Source organism: Heloderma suspectum, chromosome 7 (genome assembly GCF_057233095.1).
Source record: "Heloderma suspectum isolate Gila_16-S chromosome 7, 16-S_ref, whole genome shotgun sequence".
Taxonomy (NCBI): Eukaryota; Metazoa; Chordata; class Lepidosauria; order Squamata; family Helodermatidae; genus Heloderma; species Heloderma suspectum.
In genome coordinates this window covers 75,485,699-75,511,498 of record NC_139464.1, presented here as the reverse complement: position 1 = coordinate 75,511,498, position 25,800 = coordinate 75,485,699, and the positions used below count along the sequence as shown (strand labels likewise).

Here is a 25,800-nt window from a genome sequence, read left to right as displayed (position 1 = left end):
AACCCATTGTTCACTTTCTAAGTGGGAACAAATAAAGGGAGCTCTAATATATGGAATACTAGCTTCACAAGCAACCACTAACTTAGAAGGCAATAAACAATTCTCTTAATTTTTTTCACAGTACTGTATGCTTCACTTACAAAGACTTTTCATTGAAGCCGTACAAAATAGATTCATCCTAGCTGCATTAAACTAGAAATGTGCACCAAATATAAGACTTAGTTTGGACCCCACACAGGTGAATTTGAAAGCAGGGCAATTTGGCTCAGACCACTTCAGAGGCCACCTGATTTGACTTGGGTCCAAATCATAACCTTGCTTGAGGAAATCTGAAGTGTTCTGCCTTCCCATCCACTATCACTGGGAAATTAAACAGCGATAACTTTTTAATATCTTGGTAGATCTGGATATTTGCAGGCATAGCTGCCCCTCTTGGGATAAGCCTGCCTAGTTTCAGGCAGCCAGATGCAGGGGGTTTCATGTAAGAGCAGCCTTTATAGTTTGGAATTGTTTTTTTAAAAGATTCACTTACCCCTTTGTGGTTTGGGGTGGGTGGGGAGAGTGTATGAAAATGGCATACATCACAGAAGTGAGTCTAAGGAAATAGCATGTGAAATTTCAGAAGGACAGGTTTATGGGTTTAGGCTAGGTACCTTTAACATTGATTAGGGGTTTGCTCAGTGTGTGTTCATGTTCACACTCAAAGAACAGAGTCAGACAGGAAGTAAAATATTACTGTCACACACACTGAGAACACTGAACTTAAAATCAAATCTAATCTAAACTAAACTAAAATGGGGGGAGGAGGGAAAGAGAGAGAGATAAGAGAAATGACATGGCTTCTTTAACTTCTAACGAACAATACTCAAGGAAGATGCAAGCAAACAGCAAGAATAAAAAGTACTAAGAATAGGATTTTAGGAAAGGATTAGTTGGAATAAGGAAGGAAACTGGTTTAGGAATCTAAGATAGGTATTGGTAAGAAACAAAAGCCAAAAACCTGCCTCAGTACTATCACAACTCATTAAATGTTCCTTCTCAGAAGAGAACCAACTAAAATACAGCACAGAACAGATTAGAAGTTAATTATTACTTCAACATCCTTCCCACAAAGCACTATGATTGGACAGCCCTGGTAAAATAATTTCCTGCAATTAGACACTAGACCTGTCAGTCACAAAACTACAGCCCCCAACTCGCCATCCTTTCTCTCACCACCCTGGTGTTCTTACATGGAAAACTTGAGAAGAAATACTGCAATTTTTGCACATACTGTCTGCCTTACAAATTTGCTCACAAAGCTTCAAGAGGAACCAGATTTTCTTCAGTACTTGTTTTGGACAAATCCCAAAACTGTTGGAATCAGCCTAATTCAGTTTGGGATTCATCTAGAGCTTATGCATACCCTTAGTTTAAACAACTATATAATTCACCGTATAGTGCACATAGTGACCTTGTTTTATTATGAAGTAGATATCTGAATATATGCATTGAAGCTTTAAGGACACACAAGTCCAAGTTTTAGTTAACCTTTAATGTGGACCATGTGTGATAGAGGAAATGAACAGGAACTTAAGCTACTACTTAAGTTGGAGAAAGTAAAGTTAGCCAGAGATGTCTGGCATTCACAGAACTTAAAAGTTTCTGCCCACTCAAACCTAAACCACTAAATTAATGTAGGAAGAAAATACCTTGCTCAGGTGCTACTTCTTCTTGTTTTGTCCATGAAGACTGTGGGCTTGAGGAATTTCTTCCTCTCCTTGAATAATAATTCTGTACATCTGCTGGTAAAGTCTTTCGTACAGCCCAGCTTGATGCAGATGTCCACCCAGACCTGTCAGCAGGTGTATCAAAAGAAAAGTCTTGTTCTGCCTTACGTTTGTATGGCTGATGCTCTGGAAACCTGGAACCTTCACTTCCAGAACTATTTGCATTCCCTGAGTGGGGCTTCCTAGTTTGCCAGTGATTTTCAGTCTGGTCTCCATACATAAAGCCACCTCTGCTACGACCACCTCTACCTCTGCCACCTCTGCCACGATTTGAATTCCAACCAGATCCAAAATTTCTATTCCATGGAGGCCCTGAATTATTGTGCCTATTTTCTTCCCACTGTTGAGTTTTAAAATTTTCCCTCTCTCTGTTTCTCATTTCTGGAACTGAATTTATCCTTTCCATTACCCAGTCTGGATAATCTTTCCTATACTGATCAGAAGAACATTGCTTGTCAGTCTCTTTGCTTGCACTGTCCCTCTCTCTTTTCATACTCTCTGTCTGTTTCTCCTGCTCATTTCTTTTATACCTATCATTTCCTCTGGGACTTCTCCAGCTGTCATTTGTCCACCGTTCTTTCCATCTGGGAGGTGAATAACCATCCCTCTCATTTCTAGGGAATGAAGGACCTTTACTTCTTGGCCTGGATCTGGACCTAGATCGAGATCTTGACCGTGACTGTGACCATCTCCTTCTCCTACTCTCTCTTTCATGATCTCTTCTTAGCCCATCTTTATCACTATCTCTGTCCCTACTTTGAGATCTACATTTGTGCCTTGGAGAAGATTCCTTAGCATGTGTCCGAGAAGATTTCCTTCCTTCTCTCAGAGGATCTCTTTTAGGAGAACTGGATGGAGATTTTTTCCCTTCTCTCAGAGGATCCCTTTTAGGAGAACCAGATGACGATCTCTTCCCTTCTCTCAGAGGATCCCTTTTAGGAGAAATGGATGGAGATCTCCTCCCTTCTGTCACAGGATCATCTCTTCTGTCATCTCTTTTTGGAGAACCAGATGGAGATCTCCACCTTTCTGTCACAGAATCTCTTTTTGGAGACTGTGATAGAGATCTTTGCCTTTCTTTGGAAGTATCCCTTTTGGGAGAACGAGGCATCCTGCCTTCAGCCACAATCTCCCTTTTGGGAGATGGAGATTGAGATCTTTTCCCCTCTCTTTTGGATGGAGACCAAGTTGTCGATGGAGAATGGAATCTTGATCTTCTCGTTCGAGTCTTTTTATCCTTTTTAAGCTCTGCAGAATATTCTGTTTCTTCTTTCTTGTCAGAGGGACTTGAAAAGGATATAGAAAGTTCAGTATCATGTACTAAAGAGTTTGCCTCTTGCTCTACACTGTCACTCACTACTGGCTGGTCTATCCGAGAATCATTCTGGTCACTGCTAAATGAGTCACATTCCATAGCTACTATCTCATTGTCATCTTCACTCAAGTATTTAATATCTTGTGTATATATTTTGGGTGATGCACTACTTCCAGATTCTTCTCTAGCCTTTTCTAAAGATTGATTACATTTATCTTCTGAAGCAACATTTATTAGTAAATCAGTACCTTTCAGATTTTCATTATCTGCATGGATATCTGCTTCTTTTTCTTCTTCAGTTTTTGCATCCTCCATCTCTAATGACACTGGAAGCTCCTGTAACTTGTTTGTGGTATTATCTAATGGCTCCTCAACCACTGCCTCAAATTCTATTCCTTCTAGCAATTCATTCCCAGAGGAATGACCAGGCAATTGCCCCTCTGGCATTTCATCATTAGGCCTCTCCAACATCCCATCTATTGCCAGTGATTCTGGTTCTCTTAACAATTCATTTCTAGGACCAACCACTGGCTCATCTGCTACTGCCACAGGTTCCAGTTCCCCCAGGAATGTGTCTCCAGGACCAGAGAATGGTCTGTCTGCTATTGCCACAGATTCTGTTCCTCTTATCAACTCATTTCCAGGAACAGCCAACGTATCATGTGCTATTGACACACATTCTGATTTCTCCAGCAATTCATCCCTAAGACTATCCAAAGGCCTATCTGTTATTGCCACAGGTTCCAGTTTCACTGGCAATTCATTTGTAGGACTACCTAATTCCTGAGGCTGATGAGCAAGTGTTACTATATTGTCACACAATTCTTCTCTAGGAACATGTAAAGGCTGGTCTACTTGTTCAACAGCATTTTTATAATATGTCTTATTTTCAAACGCAGTGTCATCTTTTACTTCACATTTTTCAATGTCTCCCTCTGGAGTGAGTAAAGGAGGATCTTGAACATACGAGCCAGTGTCTCCCTCTAGGGTGAGCAAAGGAGGATCTTCAGCACAGGAACCAGTGTGTAAGATGTCTGAAATATCCTGCCCTTCTGATGGATCTCTTGAAGGCTCCTCCTTACATTCTACATAGTCCTTGGAGTTTTCCAAGCCATTAGCAGACTGAGTTTCTGCATCATTTTTGTGACTAAAGCCAGAAGTGCTATTTTCATTCTCTGGTAAACTGCCTTTATCTAGTAGCAGAGTTATTTTGGTCTCATCAGATTCATCAGCTTCTACTAGATCACTAGATGTTTTCCCATAACGTCCAGAACTCCTGAGTTTCTTTTTAACTAAAGGTTCCTGTTGTTTAACTCCTCTTTTACCCTTCCGTTTTGGAGGTAATTTCTCAGCTTCTGCACAAGAAGCGTTCACAAATGAGCTACCATCACCACTAGCCTCACATCCAGAATTGCTTGATTTTGGTGAACTCTGAGATTGACTTGAAGTTTCTGTTTTAGCGTTCCGGGCAGATCTTCGCCTAGGAGTAGTATCTGAAACCTTCCTTCTTGTTCCTCTTGTGCCAGCTGTACCAGAAGTTTGTTTTTTCTCCTCTCCTTCCTGGACATATGTAACAACATGCCCCTTTTTTGACGTTCCTAATATTAAAAAAAATGAAAGTAATCTATTGTGGTATGGTAAACCCAATATTACATTAGAAATGTTCACATATCATACAGTGACAGCATACTCCTTTATTCTGGGACTATTTCCATATTTCCATGCCTCAACTGTCTTATATACATTTATTTCATAATTTATTCTTTTGAAAAAGTTACCGAGATCAAGATTTTAAAATTTAATATACAACGCACCAAATAGATGCACTGGCTGTTACTCACTGTCTCCTGAGCCCTGTTCACATGTGAATAATGTGATTACTGGGAGCAGGGCCAACCCCTGCCCCTTGGCCATCAACCCATGAACATGGACTGTCTGCAATAATCGTGCAAAGCCTATGTGCTAGCAACTACTCCACATGATCACTACAGACAGTTCACACCAATGTGTGGACATCTAGGGTGGGGCCAGCGGCATGACCCAACTCCCAGTAATTGCATGATGCTCTCTTCATATGATTTGTGTATGAAGGGGGTTCTATTCCCTTAGAAATCCACTCATTTTCACTTATTGCCCCTGTGGTTGATATTCTCACCTCTCCTATTCTTCGAAGCCCAGCATAAAACCCACTTCTTCCACAAAGCCATTAACCACCAAGTTCTCACCTCCAAATGGAGTGAAGTCCAAATATGTACAAAAGCATTTATTTCTATTGACTTTGCACCAACCTAATTAGTGCCTTCACAATTGCCTCTATTTTCAATTCATAGAATCTTCATGAACAGAAAAAAAGATGTAATGTTTGGGAAGGGTTGTCTTAAAGACTGAAGAAGTGATGGTATGGTCACACCATCTCAAACAACTGATACTCTAAGTAAATAACTTCCTTCCTTCTGTGTGTGTGTGTGCGTGCAATATACAGTGATGCACAATATACGGTGATGCTACTACGCAATGTACAATGTACCATTGTACAATGATGCTATTAAGAAGACTGCTTTGCAAAACAGAATATACGGCCTTGCTGAAATCTTTTTGAAACGAACAATTCCCAAGTCACTCTGAGTCCATAAGATAAACAGAAATATATATGTCTATGCACCCAATGAAAAGAAGTAGATGGTTCAAGTTCCCCAAGCCTGCATGTATCAATTTGTGCAGCTGGACAGCTAAGACTACACTATGTAGGCATGTTCAGAATGATGTTGATTTAGGAACTGTTCACTCCTAGCTTATCTGCATATTACACCCTCTGCTGAAATATTTTCTACTCTATTTGGCAAGGGGAAAAGAGAACTGGGGCCTTATCCAAATGCTGCATGCTTTATCTTACCTCCCCACACCACTCCACTATGCTAAAACTCTCATATCTGAACGCTTAAAGATATTTTACATTAAAATATTTTAAACCAATATACAAGTCTTACAATGTATCTTTCAACAAGAAAAACAGCACATATTGAAGCTTTTCTATATTTTCTGTAGTATTTAGCAGAAAAAATGTTAATGTTTACAGTTAAACATTGCTTTATATAAACTATAAATAAAACTTACAAAAAAAATTTACCAAAGTTTTCCAAAGGCGTGGTACTTCTTGAAAAGACAGCTCCCACCATAACAGTGGAAACCAGAAGACAGGTTGCCATTTCTGTTTCACGGGACATGGAAGGGATTCTGTAAAAATTAACCCACATAAAAACAAGAGTTACACAAAGAGCTGTACAGAAAAATTTAATCACATAATGCCACACATAAACACATTACTTCTGTTTGAGAAATAATAACAGAGTGAGCTAGACTGAAGGACTGCCTTCCATGGCTTAAGGTTTATTATCTTGGCCAAACTCTTCATTGGCTTAGAGGATTTGGACTAAATTTGCCTGAAGCAGAATAGGGAAAAAGGAAATGATTTTACTTTCCAGGATAAAAGAATATTGCGTGATTTTTATTCAGCTGGATTATGAATCTTTCTTCCTATAATTATTTAATCCCCCAAATTGTTATGTTTATGCATTTTCTCTCAAAAAAAGAGAAATCCCTATACCCAGCTTTAGTTATGAACAATATGGCTGGGGCCTAAAATTTTAAGCATTCCTAAGACAAAACAAAAACCCATTAAAATGTGCCTATCAAGGTTATATTTACATAATGGCCACAACTGTACATCAGGGTAAACTACAGTTTGTCCCAATGTGTATTTGCCCTAGTGGCGTTTGCTTGTGAGCTCTCCATCCCCTCTCCTTCTCCCATGCAACCAAGGAGAAGTTTGGAAGCATTCACTTTCACTTTTAGTCAACCACAGTTCCTGTGTTGTCCGGACCCAGAATGGTGGTTATCACTAACTGTAGTTAGTTTCAACAAGTAAGCTTCATAAACTATAGGTTGTATCCAATGTTAGTCCCACTTATAGTAGACCCATTGAAATTAATAGGACTTACGGTAACTAACATTAGATACAGCCCCATGGGTTGGAATTGGTTTGTTTGAAATTAACTATTGTTAGTGTTAACCACAGTTTATTGCTCCAAACTGCTTCTCCCAGCCAAGCAGAAGGAGAATGCTTTATTCTCCTTCAGAAGGGAATGGGGGAGCGTGCAAATCCAAAGCTGGCTACAGATCTTTCCTGGCTGTGGATGTTGCATTAAACCATGGTTTAGCATGACATGTGAACATGGCCAAAATATTTGATACTATTATAAAGCACAGTAATTTTAGTGTAAGCATTTTATTTTGTGAAATGTCTTACATAAAGCAAAGTTAATTAGGAACAGTACAAGACTGTGGAAAACATTAATTTAAAATATTTGTTAGTTGTTTTTAGATATTGTTACTACATATCATAGTTTCACTGCACACCCAATAAATTTGTTATCACTTTTAAAAAAAACGTCCTTAATCACTTGGTTGTTTTACCTTGCCACTCTAGCTAATACAGAACATGACAGCTCCAGTTCTCTTCTCTTTTGTCCAATAACTGTGTCAATTTTGCTGATCTCTGTACTAGAATATAATTTTAAAAACACATTTGAATATAATTTTAAGTCCTTAATTTTATGTTCACATTTTAACAGGCTGAAACAAATATGAAAATACAACAACAGGATGAAAGAATAATTAGCACTCAGACCATTTTATATTACATTCTCAGTAACTCTCAATACTCTTGTATGGCGAGCCAGCATTAGTCCTCATACAGCAAATACACAGATGGAGGCAGAGATACTGGCCTCATTCAGATGCAACGCTAAACCACAGTTTAGTGTTACAAGAATGAACAGCAGTGAGCCTCAGGTTTGTGTGCTCACCTCCTCCTCCTCCATTTTCTGTTCTTCTAAAATGCTATGATAGGTTGTAAAGGAATTATGCTTCTTACTAAGGAGTTCTTGAGTTTTAAGAACTTGTGTATGTCATGGTGCCCCACATATACCCATTTCTTATTAGTTCACCTAGAACATGCATGTGTAACTTATTCTCCCTTGTGGTATAGCACAGTTTACCTAGATTCAGATGACAGAGCAAGCTACAGTTAATCTGACATGGAAACTCCCAATGTCTACCTTGCAGCTTCCCCACACGGGGCCAAGGCAGTCCATGAGCCATTACATCTGAACATAGCTACTAGCTTGCTTAAGCCACCTAAAGAGTTCATCGCAGAGGTGAAATTTGCACTGGACAATTCCTGTCTCTCATGTAACATACCAGTAATATGCTATGCTACACAAGTAAGAGTTTTTAAAAGAACAGAGTTTTTAAAAGAACAAAAGCCATCTTATTTCCGAATTCATAAAAGTGTTCTCGAGTATTTTCAAAGACAGAGGTACAGTTTAGAATCTAGTTGTAAAGTTCTCTTTTTGCTGCAGTAGAGCAATACTAGAGTCTTCCCCAACCTAGTGTCCTCCCAATTTGTGGGACTACAACTTCCAGCATCCCCAAGCCAGCTGGCTGGAGTCCAACACTTCAGGCGGGTACCAGGTTAGGAAAGGCCGTCCCTTACTGTTTCTCCAGAAAGTTGAGGAAGCCATATTAACATTTACAGAACTACAATACTACAATAGTCAGTGTAAACAATAGAGTCATACTAACCACTCATTTTGATAATTAGGAGTTTCTCCAGGAAAATTACTATTAGAAGAAAATCTATCACAGAAGTTACTTCTGAAGAATCTGTTTGAGCAGGTCTGTCTTCTGGGCTATAAAATAAAGTTTTATATTTAACACAGCACTGCAAATACCCAATATCCACAAAACAAAAGAGGAAACTTTACAGCTATAAGAACATTAGATGAAAACTTGGTTTCAAAGAAGTGTAGAACAGACTTGACCGCCATCTAGACTCTGCACTGAAACACAGTCCTTCATATTCATACAACATATTTCACACATTCTGATCAAGTATCTTGGAGGTTGTTTTCAATGCTAGGTCTACAAACTGGGAAGGCAGGCAGGCAAAGACTGTAGCTCAGTGGTAAAACACGTGCTTGGCATGCAGAAGGTCCAATGTTCAATCTCCAGTTAAAAAGCATCAGGGAGCAAGGTGATGGGAAAGATCTCTGCCTAAGACCCTGGAGAGCCACTGCCAGTCAGAATACACATACTGGGTAGCTTGCTGATGGATACCACGTTTTTAAAAATTCAGTTTAAGACACATGGCAAGAAAACATGTAATTAAAAAGAAACATTGTAAATATTTTGACAATATTGAAAAACAATTACACACACTAACGTCAAAATGCACTTCTGATTCCAGTGATCAGGATGCCAAGTTTTAACAAGTTTTCTGTATGTTGCCTTCCATTTCTTAGCTTCAGTCTCACTCCATTTTAGATCGTTGTGATATCTGCCAGACCTTAATGATCTGTTCTTTGTATGAAGGTGAACATTTCCAATCTATAACTACCTCCACATTCGCATCAAATCAGTTAATAGACTTTTAGAAAAAGCTGATTTAAAAGCCAAATGAATACAGCCTTAGGATGTCATAATATGTCATATTTTGTCATTCAAGTAACACAACTGTTGTCCAAAATGCCTGTATAATACTTATACTTAGGCATAACTACTATGGATTGTATCCAATGTTACCCCTACGTAGAGGAGACCCACTGAAATGAATGAGACCGAAGTTAGTCATGACCAACTTAAGTCTCACTGATTTCAATGGATCTACTCTAAACAGGACTAACACTGGATACAACTGGATACTTTAAAAAAAAATCAGCTGCAGGGAAGTTACATCCCAGCAATGATGGTTCTTTTTTTGTTAAGCAATTAAGCTTTCCAGTGACAGAAGGATACAAACAACATCAGTTGTTCTATTCCCAGTTAATAAGTCATTTGTAAAAGCTGGCATCTTCTTCTTTAAAAATGGATTATAAGTATAATGGCGACAACAGACAGCTATAATTAAATCAGGCAGCCTCAGTTCTGACACAGCAGTACTTTGGTACAACTATAGAATATTTTCCCCCAAACTTATCACTGTAAACAGGCCTAGTTTTAATATAATGATATTTTAGCAATGTGAGTTTCTGGCGAATTTGGATTCAGAAAATGTTTCCATTGCTTTAAACTGAAGGATATCTGGTTTAGCATGTTTGACTGACATCTATAAACAGAACTAAAAATTATGCTAGTTTTCCTTTTCCATGCTGCATAAATACCTGAAAAGTTTTTCTAATATCCTAAAGTGAGCAGAAATATCTGATCAGGGAAAATAAATTCCACAAAGTGCACTTCATGTGGTTTAAATGTCATATCCAAACAAATGCAAAGCTTTACTTGGAAATTATTTTATTGTTTCATTTTAAGATGGGACAACTCAATAGCATTCACTTCTTATATTATTTAGATTTTAACAGCAGAATCCTATGCATTTTTACTCAGAAGTACATCCCATTGACCTCGGTGAGGCTTACTCCCTACTAAGCATGTTTAGGATTGCATCCTAAAAGATACAAAATGAAGGTGCTGAAAAGACATACTACTTTTAAAATGCCTGAAAAACTGAGAGCCTAAGTGTGTACATCCTAGTCACCTAAGAAAAGTTAGTTACAAGTCTAATTTTAGATTCTACTAGTTTTGTATGAATGTCAGTTGCCCAACCTAACTTGAATTGTGTCATTTCATTATGTTACTATTTTATGAAACAATGCATTTCTAAATCAGAAAATTTTCAACAACAACAAATACAGGGGATAACGAATGTTCCGCACCACATCAGTTAGCTATACAAAGCATGTATGCATGTGTATGCAGACACAGTCACTCTTAAGGGGCATCTTTATTTGAGGAAGAGAAAAAGAATCTATCAGTTATATGACAAACTCATTCTGTAGAATGTTCCAAATTTATGAACTAATGATGGATGTTTGGCAGCTAATTCAGAAGAACCACAGGACAAGTTTGCAAAAGCTGGTTTAAAACTAAGCAAAACACCAAAATTAATATAAGTGTATGAAGGGAAACAAACCCACAAAAGCCTAAACGCATTTTAAAACTGCAATATTCTAAATGGAAATTACTAAAAAAAATCACTATTTCTAAGCGTAAAATAGTTGAACAAACCTTGTTTTTCTTCACAGAATTCTTATCTTCTTCATTTGAAGGATCTTTATAATGAAAAAAAAAAAGCAAAATCTCACTTCAATCTTATGCTGTTGAGAAGGCAATTAGTTGGCAATTTAAACTCATCTTAAACAAACTTATGTTGCCAGTGTTGTATCACTGCAAAAGCTCAAGCAGAAAAACATACCACTTAGGTAGAAAACCACAAGGGGCTTAGGAAGAAAAAGCCATGCTTTGTTGTTGGGTTAACCGCTGGAATGTTTAGCTCCTAAACAACCCAGAACTCTAGGTGTACACGTCATGCTCAACAATCTATGGACCCACACAATCATAGGTTAATTAAAAGCAGAAGTGGCGGGCGCATGGAAGGCAGCTCACCCGCTCTCTCCTGCTTGTTCCCAGTGGCCCATGTTTTTTGTTGTTATGTGCAAACCAGATCAATCACTAGATACAGATCTGAAAATTACTAGAATAAACCCAGGTTAACCAGAAGGGCACTTAATCCATAGAAATCCACAACACAGTGAAATACAGCAAACTACATAACTTCCTCTTTACCCTGAGAGGATTTCATCTCCTCACCACGTCCCTTGCTGAGGCAGTATGCCCCAGTGCCTACTGCTGGGCAACACAAGGGTGCTATTGCGTCATGTCCTGGTTGTGGGCTTCCCATAGGCATCTAGTTGGCCACTGTGGGAAAAGAATGCTGGACTACCTGGTCTCTCATCTGATCCAGCAGGGCTCCTATGTTTTTAATCCTGCTGGATCAAGACCAGAGACCAGCTAGTCTGGCATTCTGTTCCCACACTGGCCAACTAGATTCCTATGGGAAGCACACAAACAGGACATGATCACAATAGCACTCTCAGCCTTCATGATTACTACGCACTGATAGACCCCATGAATGTGCCTAATCCCTTTTAAAGCTTGGAGGCCATCACTATATCTTGTGGTTCTGAATCCCAGTTTGATTATACACTGTGGGAAGATATACTTCCTTTTCTGTCCTAAATTTCCCACCCTTCAGGTTCAATGGATGATCCCAGGTTCTAGTATTATATGAATATGAGAGAGAGAGAGAGAGAGAGAGAGAGAGAGAGAGAGAGAGAGAGATCTTCTCCCTATCCACTTCTTCCACACTATGTTTATTTTTATACATCTCTATCATGTCCCCCACCCCCTTGTCTTTTTTTCCAAGCTGAAAACATCTTATGACACTCCTAACATATGATCATGCTGGAATTAAACAGTTAGATTTGATGGTGTCACTGGACTGTTTTTGCCAAAATATATCAACATGGCTATTAACCTAGAATATCAATATATCTATTAACTAGATATATATCTGAGCACCCCAGTGTCTGGACCACTGGATGGCAACAAGTAGGGAGAAATGACTTAGTTTTTCTAGATAGTCTCATGAGAAGAACTAAGGATTTTGGACAGGATCAAGAGGTCTACATGTGGCAGTTCTGTGCATATAGGAAGACTCCTGAGAAGAGTCCTCTGCACCACACAAGCTGTTCCCAAAATTCTGGGGTCCTTTGTGAGGGTGTTGCAAGCCAGGAGGAAAATATACAGGTGTGTGCACACCCTGAGAGGCTTTCTGAATCAAAGACTTAGATGTGATATATTTTAGGAAGTTCAGATACAAGCTTTAACCCATGTGCTGAAGTGCAGGTAATTATGCAAACAATGGGCACATGCAGCACGTGCAGTGGGGAGAAGTCACAATGGCTTCTTTTACCCTTGCAATTGTCCAAACTCCCCCTGTGTGTAAAGCTGCTTGCCTATTCACTTCAAAAGCACAGGCCACCGGTGTGTGCATAGAAGTGCCCCCAATACTGAAATATTTGACTAAGTGTATACACACACAAAAAAGATCTCTGAGAGCATAAGAACACTTGTAGCTCCCTGGATCAGAGCCTATATTTCCCATCTCCCCTAGCATACTGAAACTTCAGAATGTCTTGCTTTGGTGAAATCTCCACAAGGTAGTTAATTTGACTGTATAGCACATAGCAAATACCAAGTACATTCAAAGCACAAGCAATATTTTTAATGTACTTTAAAAATTTCAAAGGGAGGCCAAGACCATGACAGAAAATGCCAACTTACTGTGCTTTTGGTTCCAGCCTTTGCAGGAGTTTGCTAGTACAAGCCTTCTGTCTGCATTTTCCGGTTTTCTGCGAACACACACAAACCAGTCACTTACAATGAAGTCATTTTGTGTGTGCTAATGATGGTTCTGGGCCCCATTACGAAGCCTCTACTTTAGGCTGCAATCCTATTTTCCTAGGAGGAAATCCCATTGAACGCAATGGGCTTCATTTCTGAGTAGACAAATTGCAGTTGGACTGCATTCCCAAATAGCTTTAAATCTTAAAATAAATCTTTTTAAAGATTAACATCTCAGATACTCTAGGCATTTGATGAATGTACAGTGACTCTTTCCTGATCTTTGTCTCCACAGAATAGGAGGAGTTCCCCAGTATTTGTTATGGCAAAGGTCGTAGCATTCTCATCGAAAAGCTCTTCTTTGATCAGGTTGGTATAAATGTATAATATTACAAGATGTATCTTTTCAGTGTTTATGCAATGAAGTAGATGTGACACCAACAGTAAAGGAATACTTTAGCATAACAAACTGGCAGAATAAAATACCTTCCATTTCAACCCTATGTTCAAAAGAAGCCAAAAGCTTTAAGCTTTTTCAAATCTGAAAGTGAACTTTTTAAGTACTGTAAACACATTTTATATCATGCATTGCTAACCTTGTGCAGTTTTTCATATTCATAGAGCAGTACTTGCCCTCACTACAGCTATGTAGGTCATCTTTTTTGCTTACTTGTTGCTTTATCTGAACCTGCAAGGAATGTTAATGTTATGATTAGTACAGCAGTTTTCATTTGCTTTAATATTTATGGTCTAGAATTAAGTTACATAGTTGGACATACAAGCTCATTCACTTGTTTAAGACATGATTTTATTTTATTTATTAAATTTATTAATCGCCCATCTGGCTGGTCACCCATGATAAACAAATACCACTGCAGATTCATAGCATTACTCCATGTTATTATAAAGGAACTCTGTCAATGTGAAAACATGTTCTTATTCAAGGAGAACGGGCAAAGCAAAATCAAACAAAGCATCTTGTGGTACCTTAAAGATTAACAAATTTATTCCAACATAAGCACTGTCCACTTAGATACATGAAGTGTTAACCTCAAATTGGTGGAATCTGAAAAAAACTTTAGCCTCAAATTTTCCATGCATCCATAGTTATACGATACTATACAATTGATGAGTTCTAAATATCTACTACTGAATATTTCTCAGTATTTTCCCAGTTTATCATCTTGAAGTCAAGATTAATTTTGAACAATGAGAAGAAAATCAGGGACCCAATCCAGGTGCCCTTCATCTTCACCAGCAACCTTTCCTGTCAGTAGTGCTCCTGAGAGTAGCACTTGTGAGGCAGCTGCAGGCACCCAACAGCACGTGTAGGGGACCAACTGGATCTGGCTCAAGTGTTAAAGCAGGATTAAAATGTTGCCTGGAAACTAAATATTATGGTTTCAGTCACAGAATTGGCACCATGTCCAATTAAAAAAAAAGGAATTTTTGTGCCTTCATTACTCTGTCCTTCAGTTTTATTCGTATTCTTTAGGATTTTTAATAGCACATAATCATGGATCCACACATTTAGGCTTGGTTTACTAGCCAGCCATTATTTGTGGTTGCCACTGATTAGACTGGCTCATGCAGAAGAAAGGATTTCAGAGAAGGGGAAAGCAGCTAAAAGAAGAGTAGGGTGAAGCAAAAAAAGAAAAGAAAAAAGGATTGACCTCATTCACATGTCATGCTAATCCATTGTTTAGTATGATATAAATGAGATGTAGTATGCCTTGGGTTTGTGCTCCTCCTCCCTTTCTTCCTCATTCCCACACAACCGGGAAGATCAGCTTGGAAGATTTTGCTTCTATTTAATCACAGCTTGCAATGTCAATTGGATCCAGAGTTGTGGTTAATATGAATTACGGTTCGTTTAAAACATACCATCTTCAATAACTATTCCATCCATTCCATTCCAACTATTCAATAACTATGTCATTTTTAGTAACATGGCTGGCTGGGACATGTGGTGAGTTTTAGGACTTATTTCTGTCTAAACATGCATAGGATTGCGCCCATACCTACTAAATATTTATTCAGATCTTTCAACATCTAAAAGCTGATTATTGATTCTGACTATGTAACCAGAAGATATAAATTAAATCACAGAATTTTAGAGTTGGAAAGAACCATGGAGTCATCTAGTCTAAACCTCCTGCTCAATGCAGAAATCTTGTAACTTCAGCATCCCTGACAAATGGCCATCCAGCCTCCACTTATATACCTTCAGTTAATAATGGGGGGCAGAAAAATTTCCAGAGCTAATTTCTTGGTAAAAAAAGTCCATTTCTAAAAACTAATTTTTCATAAATGAGTAACAATTAATGGATGCCATTTAAACGTTAGGCAAGCTTGGCAGTTTCAAAGTTGTAACTACTGGATGACATCCATCATCACGCTTGCAGAAGGGCATTCCTAGAAGCTAACTTCCCTCTCTAAGCTAATGCCCAGCAGCACACAGAGCCAAATCTTGTCCAGGGACTCTCCTGAATGGGGCTGGCTGTGGCATTAGGGGGGGAATGAGGGGTGGGGGGGATCCCCCCCAAAGCAGGTGGAAGGTTAAAATAAAGCAATCCTATGGCCGCTAGACAGTCTAGATGGCCATAGGATTTTTCGGTTTCTGGGAACTGAGCTTGGAGCCTGTGCTCTGAAGTCAGTTCCCAGAAAACTGACTCCTCAGTTCATCCCCAGTTCTGCGCTCATAACAGCAGTATGGAGTGGCAGAAAAGGGGTCGTTCCTGGGGGCAGGGAGGGTACAGGACTGCGGAAGCACTGTTACAACACTTCCTATGCACTGTCCGGCCTCCTGCCCCCCTGCTCTGACATTCCCTGGCTAGACAGCTGAAATCGGCCATCTAGCCACAAATGTGGGGTAGCCAGAGTGTGGAGGAGGGGATCCCCTCTGTGTTCCGCCCCCCTTGCATTGGATAGTTGGCCACCTCTGAGTTCAGAGGCAGATGATTACCCCCATAGGATTGCGCCCTAATACACGTAATAATTCAAAACAAAAATCAAGTTATACATTCACCTGATGAGGTAAAATCAGAACCAAAGCTAAAATACTTATTTTGTCTCAAACTACAAGTGAAAGCAAAACCTTTAAAACTACAGTGGTGATTAATTTTTGTTTCAATTTTAGGAAACACACTTCCCACTTCTTTTCTTGAGCTGGGGAAGTTGGACACCACTCAGAAGTAGTCATAATAATGCCTACTGGGGGCATCATTACAGTGAAGCCACTGAAGTAAGGAAGGAAGATGTCAACATTGTAGGCAGGAGCATGGTAATGCCACAATAAGAATGAAGAAATCTTTAACATGTGGAAAATGTCCTGAAAGATACAAGGAGCTAATACAAAGAAGTGGTGGAACAACAACACCTGAGGAAATTGTACTTTAGGAATTCTGTAAGTAAACAAATATGCTGAACATCTATATTAGACTAGCATTTATATTAAGTTTTAAAGATATTAAGCACTTTGTAGAAGTTGTTACTACAACTCTGAACTTTTAAAAAATTTAATATATTTGTATCCTGCTTTTCTTTTTGCACTAGTACCCTAAATGGCTTACAAATGTAATAGATGAAAGAGTTAATAATCTCAACTCAGCAGAGCACAGTCCTCCGGTTGAGGCCAGATTATGCTTCCTTTTGGCTCTGAAGTCCCAAGGCAACTTGCAGCTGGAGCACCAAAGTGTCCTTTCTTTCAGGGAGGGGGAAAACAAGTTCACTTCTCTGGGTGTTGATGAGGCAAGAATAGAGTATGCTAAAAAAAAATATTAAATGCACTTCTGTTGCACGAACAATGGCTTATGTGAAATAGATCTGAGGAAAGAAGCAGCAGGATACTCTGCTTTCACAATCGGTGTCACCATATGTGCAATCCACCATGAGTACCTCTTCAGGACAGTCACGTTTTTTACAAGTATTGTGGACAAAATGTCAAAAAATTACCAAGAAAAAGCAGATGAGACTACCTCAAGCTCTATTTGAAAGTTGTACACTTCCTTCCATAACTGAAAATCAATACTGGAAGGAACATTATAAACTAAATAAAACTGAACTAAATAAAGCTTGGAACTTACCTTTATGCAGTCTTCCAATGCATTTAGTTTATATACAGCTTGGAACTGTTTGCGGTCAACTGGACATGAAGCCCTGGTCTGAAAGAAGGTTTTGTTCAGTCTTTAATACTTCATAATGAATATTAAAACTGTTTTTAAAAATACATAGCATGTGTATTACATTCCAATTTTATGGATCAGGAGATTCAAGCAAACCTGTGTAAATATTCCTCTGGGATCCACAGCTTTCAGTTAAATTAAGGCTCCAGATTCAAATTGGTTTAATCAGTAAATCAACTGAAGAATTAACTTGTTAATCAGTGAGGGAAATATTTAATCTGTGCAGTTACAAGTTCAACACTACACTTGCTAATTTTTAAGACTATTTCAGAAATATTGAGATATCCTTTCCTCTTAGCAAGGACTGGTAGTTTGTTAAATTCTAAATGCTCACGCACCCCAATAAGGAACCTATATTAACGTTTCAGTAATATGAAATTCTAAATTTCAAAACCAACTAAAACCATTAAGACAGATAAGTGATCAAATAAAAATGCTTTTATCTGCTGACAGTCCTAACTGAAGTTGAACGGAGACAAATATGAATGAAAGGGGAAGCTGTATACATCTGAACACATTGAACTCTGAACTGGAGCAATAGGATCTCATTTCTACCATTGCTTCTATTTTCATAAACATAGGGTTGGATTCAGATTTAGACACATGTAACTGGGCTGGTGGAAGCAGACTACCCCATCTGCTCCTTCTCATAGCAGCTATTCCAGCACCTTGAAAATGCTAAGGGTCAGGGAGATGCTCAAAAATCAGGCAGAAGTACCTTTTGCTAGAGGGACTGCCATTGCAAAGAAACAGGGAAGTCTGGTATAGAACATGATGAAAGCAACAAGGTAGAAAAGTGTATAATATGGGAAATGACTGGGCTGGTACAAGTGTGCAATTGCACCCTGGTCCCAAGCACGTCAAAGCCCAGAGGGGAAGCCATGCTACCTTTACTGCAGCCATAATACAGACCTTGTCCAGGATAACAAAAAGGATTAGAAACTACTGCACAGTAGTAAACCCTTATGCAACCAACCCGCACCACCTTTTCCAGGCTCTGGCATTCAGACTGGCAATCAGCTAGCCTGATAAGAGTTATGACACGTATATGCATGCTCCTTTCGCTTATTCCTCCCCACTGCTGACCCCTCTTCCCAAGCGGCAACCTGCTTCCAGCCATTCTGCAGAGTAACAAAAAGCAACCTGCACATGAGTATTAGTCTAAGTGAGTAAGATACTATGCTGACAGGCATGGGAGTTGCTTGTGGCACTGTTTCTCTACTCTTGGGGTCCATTTGTACATGCCTTTAAGAGAAAAGGGCCAAACAATTTTATCATGACTACAGAAACCCAAGATAACAATCTTAGAATATTTTATGTGATGCCATTAACACAGAGGGCCATTACTAACTACTCAATGGAGCAGGACAAGGGAACGAGTTTAAATTATAGGTTTTACAGTAATTATTGTAGCTCTAAATACATCTAAGCTACAAAATACGCTGCCTAGAAAAATTAGTACTCTTATTAGAGGTTTCCAAGAGCCTGGCTAAACATCTATTACAATATTGTTTATCATGAGGATTGGACTATATGACCATATCAAGTTCTCTAGAGCTCTATGTTATCTGGGTTGTTTAGCACAATGTATATGATGTTGAAAGCAATATTAATATTTTATAGCACAAGCCCTGCTGCATTTGCAGAGAAAAAGTTTATTTATTTGCCAGTGCAATAATAAAATACAATGTTAGAAAGTTGCAAGCAGATATGCCAATGCCAAAGATCACTGTATAACTGACTTCCCTGGAAAGCAACAGCAGCCAGGAATCAGGAGCAGATGTACTATAATGCCTTACAGTGGGGGACCGGGGGGGAGGGATGTGGCCCTCCAGATGTTGGTAGACTGCAATCAAGCCAGCATAGCCAATTGTGAGGGATGATGGGAATTGTAGTCCAACATTATGTGGAGGACCACACATTCCCCATCCCTATCTTACAGAATGCAGGAAGACAAATGCCCCCACCTTTTATAACCAAATACTAGACCAACAAGAATGGACAAAGAATACTTTTAACAAATGAAAGCCACATCCTAGCTTCAAATGCAGTGATGCAATTGTTCTGGTAAAATTGGAAAACTTTACATTTGGGCCAGGACCCAAAAAAACAACTTTAGGCATGCCCAATTGCATTTTTTTTGCATTTGAGTATCAGAGCCTTGTCCATATTATGCTGCTTTTGAAAGTCCCCTCAGTTTTCAGAAGCAGTTTGAGGTATGAAGGCCTAGTGTTTAGGAAATACAATACCAAAGCTTGCACAGGCATGGGAAATTAGATGCACTGTTCTTTGGATGCCAGCCATAATAATATAAACACATTACATGACTTATTAAGACAAATTTTAAAAGTTAAACCTGCTTTTAACTTACTTCAGCCCATTTAAGGATGCAGGTCATGCAGAAGATATGACTGCAGTTTTCAGGAAAACCAACTTCCTGCTCTGCCAGACAGTTTAGACAGATCGGACACCTGTCATCTTCATCAGATAAAATGCCAGAAGAACAGGAACAGTTTTCTTCACTCTCTTCACCTGCTAAAAAATGCAGAAGCTATAAGTGGTTTGATATAGTAACTTCCATCATTTCACATCATGCTGGCATATAATTTTGTTCAAACTTGTGACTCTAAAAAGTGAATCCTTAATGATTTGCAAAATAAATCAGGACTCTAAGACATCCAATTCAATATGTTGAGCCTAGTCTGCAATCCAATTATGCCCATTAAGTGTCACTAAATAAAAATACAAGCAAAAAATAAAAATAAAAAATGCTTTAGGCTAAACTGGGGTACAGAATACAGAAATCATACTTTGACCTATCCAACAATTTGTCCTGATGAACAGCCATCTGAAGTTTGCAATCACAATAGGTCTATGGTTTCTATTACCTGCGTGGTTTCAGCATCTGGCAGTCAGATGAAATCTATTCTGACCTACTGTTGATAGTGGCCAACAGACCTATCCACAATAAAGTTACAATAAAGTTTTGAATCCCATCAAAAAACTATTATGAAACCACTACAACATACACTTCAATTAATTCCACACGTTAATTACAAATGACTGTGATGTCAAGAGACGAAGTTAAACATATTCAATTTCTTACTTTGTTTTACAGGTATTTAAAATCAGATGTAATTTTATTCAAGTATTATTTTATCTTTGCAAGTACATAGCTCATCATCAGTGCAATAATATTCCTATGATTAAAAGATCATAGGAGTATTATTGATCATAAGATTTAGCAAAAATAAGAGTAAAGTTGAACTTATAGTATCTCTTAGAATCCTATTAAAACCCAGACAGTTAAGACTGAAAATGATTACAAAATGGGCAATATATTTTCCAGCTAGCCTATGTTGTTGTTGTTGTTGTTGTTTATTCGGTCAGTCGCTTCTGACTCTTCATGACTTCATGGACCAGCCAGAGCTTCCTGTTGGCCATCGCCACCCCCAGCTCCCCCAAGGTCGAGTCCGTCACCTCCAGAATATCATCCATCCATCTTGCCCTTGGTCGGCCCCTCTTCCTTTTGCCTTCCACTTTCCCTAGCATCCGCATCTTCCCCAGGGTATCCTGTCTTCTCATTATGTGGCCAAAGTACTTCAGTTTTGCCTTTAATATCATTCCCTCAAGTGAGCAGTCTGGCTTTATTTCCTGGAGTATGGACTGGTTTGATCTTCTTGCAGTCCAAGGCACTCTCAGAATTTTCCTCCAGCACCACAGTTCAAAAGCATCTATCTTCCTTCGCTCAGCCTTCCTTATGGTCCAGCTCTCGCAGCCATAGGTTACTACGGGGAATACCATTGCTTTAACTATGCGGACCTTTGTTGTCAGTGTGATGTCTAAGCTCTTAACTATTTTATCAAGATTTGTCATTGCTCTCCTCCCAAGAAGTAAACGTCTTCTGATTTCCTGGCTGCAGTCAGCGTCTGCAGTAATCTTTGCGCCTAGAAAGAAAAAGTCTGTCACTGCCTCCACGTTTTCTCCCTCTATCTGCCAGTTATCAATCAAGCTGGTTGCCATAATCTTGGGGGTTTTTTAGGTTTAACTTCAACCCAGCTTTTGCACTTTCTTCTTTCACCTTCATCATAAGGTTCCTCAGCTCCTCCTCGCTTTCAGCCATCAAAGTGGTATCATCTGCATATCGGAGATTGTTAATGTTTCTTCCAGCGATTTTAACTCCAGCCTTGGCTTCATCAAGCCCAGCACGTCGCATGATGTGTTCTGCGTACAGGTTGAATAGGTAGAGTGAGAGTATATAACCCTGCCGTACTCCTTTCCCAATCTTAAACCAGTCCGTTGTACCGTGGTTTGTTCTTACCGTTGCTACTTGGTCGTTATACAGATTCCTCAGGAGGCAGACAAGATGACTTGGTATCCCCATACCACCAAGAACTTGCCACAATTTGTTATGATCCACACAGTCAAAGGCTTTAGAACAGTCAATAAAACAGAAATAGATGTTTTTCTGAAACTCCCTGGCTTTCTCCATTGTCCAGCAGATATTGGCAATTTAGTCTCTAGTTCCACTGCCTTTTCTAAACCCAGCTTGTACATCTGGCAATTCTCGTTGCATGAATTGCTGGAGTCTACCTTGCAAGATCTTGAGCATTACCTTACTGGCATGTGAAATAAGTGCCACTGTTTGATAGTTTGAACATTCTTTGGTGCTTCCCTTTTTTGGTATGGGGATATAAGTTGATTTTTTCCAATCTGTTGGCCATTCTTGTGTTTTCCAAATTTGCTGGCATATGGCATGCATCACCTTGACAGCATCATCTTGCAAGATTTTAAACAGTTCAGCTGGGATACCGTCATCTCCTGCTGCCTTGTTATTAGCAATGCTTAAGGCCCATTCACCTCACTCTTCAGGATGTCTGGCTCTAGCTCACTGACCACACCGTCAAATCTATCCCCGATATTATCCTTCCTATACAGATCTTCCGTATATTCTTGCCACCTTTTCTTGATCTCTTCTGCTTCTGTTAGGTCCTGGCCATCTTTGTTTTTGATCATACCCATTTTTGCCTGGAATTTACCTCCGATGTTTCTAATTTTCTGGAAGAGGTCTCTTGTCCTTCCTATTCTATTATCTTCTTCCACTTCCGCGCACTGCTTGTTGAAAAATAATTCCTTATCTCTTCTGGCTAACCTCTGGAATTTTGCATTTAATTGGGCATATCTCCCCCTATCACTGTTGCCTTTTGCTTTCCTTCTTTCTTGGGCTGCTTCCAGTGTCTCAGCAGACAGCCATCTTGCCTTCTTGGTTTTCTTTTTCTTTGGGATGTTTTTTGTTGCCGCCTCCTGAACAATGTTGTGAACTTCTGTCCATAGTTCTTCTGGGACCCTATCTACTAAATCTAGTCCCTTAAATCTATTCTTCACGTCCACTGCATATGCATTAGGAATATCAGTGAGCTCATATCTAACTGATCTGTGGGTCTTCCCTATTCTCTTTAGTCTGATTCTAAATTGTGCAATAAGAAGTTCGTGATCTGAACTACAATCAGCTCCAGGTCTTGTTTTTACCGACTGCACAGATGTCCACCACCTCTGGCTATAAAGGATGTAGTCAATCTGATTTCGGTGTCGACCATCTGGTGAAGTCCATGTATAAAGTCATCTCTTAGGTTGTTGGAAGAGAGTGTTTGTTATGCACAGTGAGTTGTCTTGGCAAAATTCTATCAGCCTATGTCCCGCTTCATTTTGTTCTCCCAGACCATGCTTGCCTGTAATTCCAGGTGTCGTTTGACTACCCACCTTAGCATTCCAGTCTCCTGTAATGAAAATAACATCTTTTTTTGGTGTACTATCCAGTAGGTGCTGCAGATCCTCATAGAACTGATCTACTTCTGCTTCTTCAGCATCTGTGGTTGGGGCGTATATTTGGATCACTGTGATGTTAAATGGCTTACCTTGAATTCGAATTAAGGTCGTTCTGTCATTTTTTGGATTGTATCCAAGCACTGCTTTAGCCACTTTATTATTAATTAAGAAGGCTACTGCATTTCTTCTGTGGTCCTCTTGTCCACAGTAGTAGATCTGGTGGTCAGTTTATATGAAGTGGCCCATTCCAGTCCATTTCAGTTCACTGACACCCAAAATGTCTATATTTAATCTTGACATCTCCCCAATAACCACATCCAATTTGCCCTGGCTCATAGATCTTACATTCCAGGTTCCTATGGTATGTTGATCTTTAGAACATCGGAGTCGTCGTTCACCACCAGCACCATCGGCTGCTAGCCGTCCTTTCGGCTTTGAGCTAGCTGCATCATCACATCTGGGGCTAGTTGAACTTATCCTCTGTTCCTCCCCAGTAGCATTTTGACCATCTTCCGACCTGGGAGTCCCATCTTCTGATGGTATACCGGCATATCTCTGGTTTAGTCTGACCTCTCTGCCATGACCTTCTCGTCTTGGGTGTTCCTTCACGGTTTAGCTCATGAGATCACTGAGGTGCTCAAGCTCCAGCACCATGACAAGGTAACGATCTCCTTTGCTGGAGCCAGCTAGCCTATACATGTATATACAACACCCTTCACTTGTCACTAATTCTATCAAGAATTCAGAAGCTGTTATTCTGAGATTATACCATTCCTCTAAATGGGTATGAAATTCCAGGATGATTCAGAAACATCCCCTTATAGACTGTTTTCAGTGATATTCAGTGAATCTCCAGAGTGTACACCAACTCCACAACCCTTTGCATGAAGAGATAACGCTGTTTATTTACACAATTACTCCCTCCAAGGATAGAGACAAGAGTATCTTATTCTGCTAGGGGTTAGAAACAAATCAGAGGTGAAAGAAAGTCGTTATCATCCCAGGATAATAGATGTTATTTTAAATAGCTATTTAAAAACCTAGCTAGCAGGAATACTCAAATCCTGCATTACAGAGAACCTCTCACAAAGTTGTTACCTTATAGTCCCTTCATAATTGAGGGTGACATGGAGGCACAATCTCTAATTAGCTAAAAAACAGAACTCCCAAAGAAAACTTCAGATTTTCCTATGACAAATAAAGGAGAATTTCACAGATTTGGATCTAGAAATATTTTGGGGTAGCTCTACTTTGTATTTTATTATCACAGAATGGTAGGGTTGGAAGGGGCCTATAAGAGCATCGAGTCCAACCTCCTGCTCAATGCAGGAATCTAAGTCAAAACATCCCTGACAGATGGCTGTCCAGCTTCACCTTGAATGCCTCCAGTCTGGGAGAGCCCACTACCTCCCTAGGTAATTGGTTCCATTGTCGTATTGCTCTAACAGTCAGGATGTTTTTCCTGATGTTCAGCCAGAATCTGGCTTTCTGTAACTTGAGCCCATTATTCCGTATCCTGCATTCTGGGATGATCGAGAAGAGATCCTGGCCTTCCTCTCTGTGACAACCTTTCAAGTACTTGAAGAGTGCTATCATATCTCCCCTCAGTCTTCTCTTCTCATGGCTAAAGAGGCCCAGTTCTTTCAGTCTCTCCTCATAGGGCTTTATTTCCAGTTCCCTGATCATCTTTGTTGCCCTCCTCTGAACCCTCTCCAGTTTGTCTGCATCCTTTTTTATGTGTGGTCCCCAGAACTGGACACAATACTCAAGATGAGGCCTAACCAGTGCCGAGTAGAGGGGAACTAGTACTTCACATGATTTGGAAGCTATACTTGTATTAATGCAGCCCAAAATAGTATTTGCCATTTTTGCAGCCACATCACATTGTTGGCTCATATTCAGCTTATGATCTACAACAATTCCAAGATCCTTCTCGCTTGTAGTATTGTTGAGCCAAGTATCACCCATCTTGTAACTGTGCATTTGGTTTCTTTTTCCTAGGTGCAAAACTTGGCATTTATCCGTATTAAATTTCATTCTGTTGTTTTCTGCCCAGCACTCCAGCCTATCAGGATCACTTTGAATTCTGTTGTCTTCTAGGGTATTAGCTATCCTGCCCAATTTTGTGTCATCTGCAAATGAGATCAGCATTCCCTGTACCTATGAGAATATTTATATATTAGCTACCTTCTGTGTCTTCATGTTTTTCTTCATCAGCGTTCTGTATATATTGCTTTTTATTTTTCATTTCTGCTTCAGAAACACAACCTGAAAAACATTGACATCAGTGATTAAATTCCTAATAAGTCAGATAGGCTAACATCACATATTAAACTTTGCAAGACCAACCTTATGATTGGTTACAAGTGCAAAAATCATAAGTGATACAAATTATGGTAGTAAA

At 39.4% G+C, this 25,800-nt stretch overlaps 1 protein-coding gene across 14 annotated transcripts in view; it reads right to left on the bottom strand.

Moving 5' to 3' along the window:
* SCAF11 (SR-related CTD associated factor 11) overlaps positions 1–25,800 on the bottom strand; it is a 53,351-nt gene that overhangs the window by 8,138 nt on the left and 19,413 nt on the right. For 10 of the 14 annotated variants that reach the window (XM_084810650.1, XM_084810644.1, XM_084810655.1 and 7 more), the window contains 10 exons: positions 25,584–25,664; positions 19,942–20,105; positions 17,472–17,549; positions 13,983–14,074; positions 13,327–13,394; positions 11,209–11,252; positions 8,728–8,834; positions 7,558–7,644; positions 6,212–6,318; positions 1,692–4,682 (listed from right to left, as the gene is read on the bottom strand). In XM_084810650.1, coding sequence (XP_084666776.1) covers positions 1,692–4,682; positions 6,212–6,318; positions 7,558–7,644; positions 8,728–8,834; positions 11,209–11,252; positions 13,327–13,394; positions 13,983–14,074; positions 17,472–17,549; positions 19,942–20,105; positions 25,584–25,644 — 3,799 coding nt within the window. In that variant the 5' untranslated portion in view covers positions 25,645–25,664. The remainder of the gene's footprint in view (positions 1–1,691; positions 4,683–6,211; positions 6,319–7,557; positions 7,645–8,727; positions 8,835–11,208; positions 11,253–13,326; positions 13,395–13,982; positions 14,075–17,471; positions 17,550–19,941; positions 20,106–25,583; positions 25,665–25,800) is intronic. The other 4 variants (XM_084810652.1, XM_084810653.1, XM_084810654.1 and 1 more) reach the window with 1 other exon arrangement.